The sequence below is a fragment of the Passer montanus genome, unplaced genomic scaffold (genome assembly GCF_014805655.1).
Source record: "Passer montanus isolate IOZ18808 unplaced genomic scaffold, ASM1480565v1 scaffold163, whole genome shotgun sequence".
Lineage (NCBI taxonomy): Eukaryota > Metazoa > Chordata > Aves > Passeriformes > Passeridae > Passer > Passer montanus.
In genome coordinates this window covers 765,436-771,459 of record NW_024363494.1, presented here as the reverse complement: position 1 = coordinate 771,459, position 6,024 = coordinate 765,436, and the positions used below count along the sequence as shown (strand labels likewise).

Below are 6,024 nucleotides of genomic sequence, written 5' to 3'. Positions count from 1 at the left end.
AGCCCGACGCCGGCTGAGATCCTCCCCCCTTCCAAGAATGTCCATCCCTCGGAAAGGCTCCTCCATTCCCATCCAGACCCTCTGTGACCTGTGTTGTGCTCCAACTGGAACCTGGCCTGTTCCTGCCAAGAAGCAAGTGGAAGTGTCCTGGAGCCGCCGGTGCCCAGTCCACGGCTCCCAGGATCCTGAGGCAGAGCCATCTGGGCAGACTCTCCGCACGCTGCTGGACAAGCGGCTCCAGCAGCAAAGACAGCTGTTCCCATGTCAGGGATGCTCCCTGGAGCTGGCTGAGAAGGACAAGGCTAAGGAAGAGCTCCCCACCTGGGAGCAAGGTCTCCATCCCTGCCAGATCCTCCATGAGATCTGCTGGACTCCAGAAGGAGGAGCCCACATGGACAGGGCTCCCTGCCGCCTTGGAGCCGTGCCTATCCACAGAACTCACCAGATACCCACAGCCGGGAAAAGCCTGGAAATACAACCAGGAGCCCAAGCCCCTCCAGCAAAGCACTCCCAGCAGCAAGTGTCGCTGAGCCGCTGGTGCCCAACGCACGGCTCGCAGTGTGCAGCAGTGCCACAGGAGAAAACCCTGCGGGCAGCGCTGGACAAGAGGCTCCAGCGGCAACGGCAGCACACGGGAGCTCTCAGGAGATGGCTCTCACGGATCCAGGATGCAGCTCGCGGCAGCAGCTGGCACACTCCATAGCGTTTTCGTGCTGGATAAATTCAGGGTTTCCCCAAAAGCTGTCTGGGAGTTCCCACTGTTCTGCTTTCCACTGGGACAGGGTTCCTTTCGTCCCAGGAGATGGCACATGCTGGGCTTGGATTCAGGATGGGAATGCTGTGAGTAACACATGGGTCACGGTCCAGCCAGCTGGAAAACTGGGATGAAGAAGTTGAAATTTCATTTCATTAGAACTAAGAGGTGGAAAAGGGGAAAAGGTGGAAAAGTATTCCATTCTTCCCATGGGGAGACTACCCACACCAGAGAGCCCCAAATCCCCTGTGCCCTCTCTGATTGGCTCTGCTGGCTCCCTAGCTTCCCACAGCACTTGCTCCAAGGATAAAGAGTGGAACTGGAATTCATTAATAACAATGTCAGTGTCAGAAGCAGTGGGAATCTTTGTTTGGAATAAGAAATGGAGGAGAAATGGAGTGAAATACCACGAAGCACCACCGGGTAGGGAGAGGGTGGTGGAAAAGCAGCTTTTAGAATTGGTAAATTTCCCAGACTTATTTCCAGATATTATTATTCTAAAATAACTTTTTATCCCTCCACCACAAAACCATTCCTGTACCTATGAAGATATCTGGAGATAAAAGAGGAACACTTAATTTAAAAACTTGTAGGGAAAAAAACAATTGTGGGTTGAAACATCTAAGAGAATCCACAGCAAGGAAACATAAATGCCAATTCTAGCAAGGTTAATGCATAATAAATATTAAAGATTAGTTTCCCCAGAAAACAAGCCAGCCTTCTTATTGTCCAAACTGGCAAAGAGCAGACTCACGGATTTTGATGTCTACGAAGCATCCAGAGAGCTCAAAACTGGAATTCTTTGTGTTCCAGACTGCGTTTGGTTTGTCGGCTGCTATGGAATTCCCTCTAAAACTGGGATTTTCATTTAAAACCACCGTTTAAGCCACTTCTCTGGAGAAAGAGAAACAATGTCTTTGTGTTCAAATTTTATTCTGAAAACAAAACCCATCCCATAGCTCTGACAAGCAAAACACTATAGAAAATACAGAATAAAATAAGAAATAAAAGATTTTAATTCCCATCCTGGGACCTGTAAGTGTGTACAACACGGGAAAATGCCTCTGGAATTCAGGGACTGAAGAGGCTGCAGTTCTAGGCTTATGGATATTTTTATTTTTAAGCATTTCTAAGCAAATTTCACACTGGGAGAGCTGCAGTCTGGGCTCAGCTTTCCTGGGATTATGCACTACAAGAGGGCCAGGACATTGCTGGAATTGAGATCACAACTGGGTTTTGAATAAGGAGTGACCATGAAAAGGGAAGGAAAAACCTTAATGAACTCTCTTTAAAGGGAGAATTTTACCTCATTACTTGAAGCCTCCTTCTCAATTCCAGCTTGCCTTCCACTCCTATCTTTCCAGTTTCTGCTTGCATCTACCTTTTCTGGGATGGATGGGATCAGGCTGAAATCTAATCTGTCCTGAGTCTGCTCTGGAGCTGTTCAGCTTTGGAATTCTGAAATCTGGGGGTGTTTGTGCCCAGAAGCTCTTCCACTCTGCTGGCCTCACCCATTCCTTCCCAGCACTAACACGCAGCACTGACACACAACTGCCATTAGTCTAAAATTCCTCATTAAGCCCCCCAAAAACCCAATCCCAGAGTTCTGTGGGCGCCCGATCCGGTTATTTTGCCTTTTTAGTCTTTGTGGCCGCGGTGCCGTTGGCCTTGGAGTTGGTCTTGGCTTTCTTCTTGGCCCCTCCCTTGGGCTCCGGCTCCTTGCGCTTGGCCGAGGTGATGGATCCGGTGACCTTGAAGAAGTCGTCGAGGCGGCCCTGGGTGCTTCCCTGGCGGCTCTTGCTCAGCCTCCTGACGCCGTTGCGGATGCGCTCCTCGTTGAACTGCTTCTCCCCACACATGAACTGCACCAGCTGCTCCTCGTCCGGCTCGCTCCACTTCAGCTCCACCGCGTCGGGATCGACCACGTCGGGCTCCAGGAAGAGCTTCTGGGCCTCCTTGTGCAGCCAGTTCTCGGGCAGGGGGTACTTCTTGGTGTCGAGCTGCTGCACGATCCTCTCGATGGATTTGTGCTCCCGGATGAGCTCCACGGCGCGCTTCGGCCCGATGCCGCGGATGCTGGCGCAGTAGTCGCAGCCCAGCAGGATGCACAGGTCCACAAACTGCTCCCAGGTCAGCTGCAGGTCCTGCAGGATCCGGTTCAGGTGGAACTCCTGGATGGGCAGCTTCTTGGTCTCGCTGGCCGTGAGGTGCCGCATCAGCACGGGGCTGCCGAAGGTGAGGCAATCCATGTCCTCCGTGGCGGCGGCGTACACCTTCCCGGCCTTCACCAGGGCGGCACAGCTGGCCTCTGCCTCCCCGGGCGCCTCCACGTAGGGAATTCCCATCAGCGTCAGCAGCTTCTTGCACTCCTGCGTGTGCTGCGGGGTCACCTTCACCAGCCTCTTGCTGTACTTCTCGATGTTCTCCTCCTCCCCGGCCTCCTGCGCTTCCTGCAGGTGCTTCTCCGCCTCGGCGCGGCGCTCCGTGCGCTTGGCCAGCTCCCCGGATTTCAGCTGCGGGGGCTTCCCGTCGAACACGTACACCGGCTTGATGCCGTTCTCCACCATGCGGATGGTGCGGTAGAACATGCCCATCAGGTGGCTGGTGGTCTCGCCGTCCTCGTTCTGGAGCACGTCAGCTCCCTGCCGCACGGCGATCAGGAACTGGTAGATGCTCATGGAGGCGTCGATGGCCACCTTCCGGCCAAAGTAGGACTTGATGTCGTTCTCCCGGATGGCCCCGGGAGCCACATCGGCGATAAGCTTGGCCAAGCCATGGATTCCCATCCTGGGGAAGGGACAGGGGGATGTTGAGAGCGGGCTCTGCATGAGGAACCCAAGGAGGGGGAAGCAAAGAGGGCAGTGCTTCGCCTGCAAACCATCGCTCCAAGGGCTGCAGCCTCTACTGGCAGCACTTATCCCGAATCCTGCCTCAGGCCACCCTCATCCCTCACCACTCCCCTCTCGGCCCATCATTACTCCCCTTCCAACCTCTGCCCCTCCCATCCCAATCCCCCTCCCCAAAATCCGATTATCTCCCCCATTACAACCATCCAGGCCCCATCACCTCCCCGTTCTTATCTCCTTAACTCCCAGCTCCCCAGGCCTGCCATCAACCCCTCTTCCATCCCTTTCAGATCCTCCATTCCCCTCAGCCACCATTACCCCCCTCAGGACTCCCGTTATCCCTCAGCCATTACCCCTGGAGCTCCCGTGTCCCCTCAGATCCCCGTTAGCCCTCAGATCCCCGTTATCTCTCAGCCATTACCCCTGGGAGCTCCCGTGTCCCCTCAGATCCCCGTTATCCCTCAGCCATTACCCCTGGAGCTCCCGTGTCCCCTCAGATCCCCGTTAGCCCTCAGCCATTACCCCTGGAGCTCCCGTGTCCCCTCAGATCCCCGTTAGCCCTCAGCCATTACCCCTGGAGCTCCCGTGTCCCCTCAGATCCCCGTTAGCCCTCAGCCATTACCCCTGGAGCTCCCGTGTCCCCTCAGATCCCCGTTAGCCCTCAGCCATTCCCCGGCCGCTCGCGCGCCGCCGCTCCCGCGCTCCGCCGCCGAGCCCGCCGGGAGCCGCCGCCGGCCAATGGGGAGGCGGCTCGCGCTCGCCGCGCCTCGTTCCCGCCCTCACTTCCACTTCCGGCGGCGGAGGGGGGCGGACGTGCGCCGGCGGGAGCGGAGCCGACGTGTCGCAGCAGGGACCGGCGACATGGTGAGGGTGGGGATGGGGGGACCGGGGGTTGCCACAGGGGGCCCGGCCCCGCTGAACACCGCCGTGTCCCCGCAGGAGCTGGAGGCGATGAGCAGATACACGAGCCCGGTGAACCCGGCCGTGTTCCCGCACCTCACCGTGGTGCTGCTGGCCATCGGCATGTTCTTCACCGCCTGGTTCTTCGTGTATCCCCGCGGCTGAGCGGGCGGGGCGTGCCGTCCCCTTGCCGTGCCTCGCAGTCCCGGATTGTCGCCCTAATTCCCGGGGGCAGGGGAGCGGGTGAGGGTTATCTGTTATCTGTTATCGCCTTAACCCCCGGCCTGGCAGCTACGAGGTGACATCCACCAAGTACACCCGGGACATCTACAAGGAGCTGCTGATCTCGCTGGTGGCCTCGCTCTTCATGGGCTTCGGCGTCCTCTTCCTGCTGCTCTGGGTTGGGATCTACGTCTGAGCCCCCGGCGGGCCTGGATGGGGCATTCGGGGAAGCTCTTTTTATATTTCTTTTGTATTTCAAGGAGAAAACGCCTGTAGCAGGTGTGGTCTGCGACAGGCAGTGACCCACAGGTGAATAAAAGTGGCTCTGTGACACACCTGTCTGGGGACTGCTGGTTTGTCTTTTATTATTTTTTTTTAATCTGGCTTTCCCGAAGAGCTTGGATAGAATTATGGGAAGTGTAAGGCTGGAAAAGCCCTCTAGGATCACCCAGTCCTACCACTCCTCCCACACTGCCAAGGCCACCACTAACCCGTGTCCCCAAGTGCCACAGCCACACTGTGTTTAAATCCCTCCAGGCATGGGGACTCCACCTCTGGAGCCTGTTCTAGTGCTCTAAAACCCCTTCCCTGAAGGAATTTTTCCTAATGCCCATCCTAAACCTCCCCTGGTGCAGCTTGAGGCTGTTTCCTCTTGTCCTGTCACTTTCCCTGGGAGAACAGACCAATCCTACTTGGCTGCACACTCCTGTCATGGAGTTGAGCAGTGGAAAGGTCCCTCCTGAGCCTCCCTTTCTCCATATTGGCACCAGATCCAGGTGCTTTGGGATAATGCCAGTGTTATCCCAGATTTCTGTGCTTGATGTGTGGTCACAGGTGTTCCAGTGCCACCTTGTGTCCTGGTGCAGCAAGGCTGTGCAAAATAAATCTGAAATCTGCTTTTAATCCCTCAGTCTCCTTTGCCGTCACATCCCCTCGCCCTTTTTTGGGGAATGCTGTGCCCGTTCTCACCTCTAACCAGGAGTTTTGTGGTGCTGGATGTGCCCTTCATTAATTCCTGAATTAACTGCCTGGCCTAGAAACAAGGAATTGAGTTATAGGTCTTCAAGAGGCAGACTGGAATTTTAGCCCAGCTTTGAAACCATTCCACTTCCAAATCACAAATTCAAGCCCCAGTTTCCTATTTGGGAAGGAAGATTTCCTTCTGCAGACTTTTAGATCCTTCTGGATCTGAGTCTGCCCTTTGACATGAGCAATGTGAGGTCAGAGGTGGGTTTTCCTTTTCCTTTTTCCTTCCTTTCTTCTTTTTTCCCTCCTTTTTTCTTCTTCCTCCGCTCTTTGTCC

General features: G+C 55.5%; 1 protein-coding gene across 1 annotated transcript; it reads right to left on the bottom strand.

Moving 5' to 3' along the window:
- Positions 1-1,670: 1,670 nt before the first annotated feature.
- Positions 1,671-4,350, bottom strand: FEN1 (flap structure-specific endonuclease 1). The gene is made up of 2 exons (XM_039703521.1): positions 4,273-4,350; positions 1,671-3,541 (listed from the first exon to the last, which is right to left on the bottom strand). The coding sequence occupies exon 2, from the start codon at positions 3,538-3,540 to the stop codon at positions 2,380-2,382; it is 1,161 nt and encodes a 386-aa protein (XP_039559455.1). The 5' UTR covers position 3,541; positions 4,273-4,350; the 3' UTR covers positions 1,671-2,379.
- Between the last annotated feature and the right edge of the window lie 1,674 nt (positions 4,351-6,024).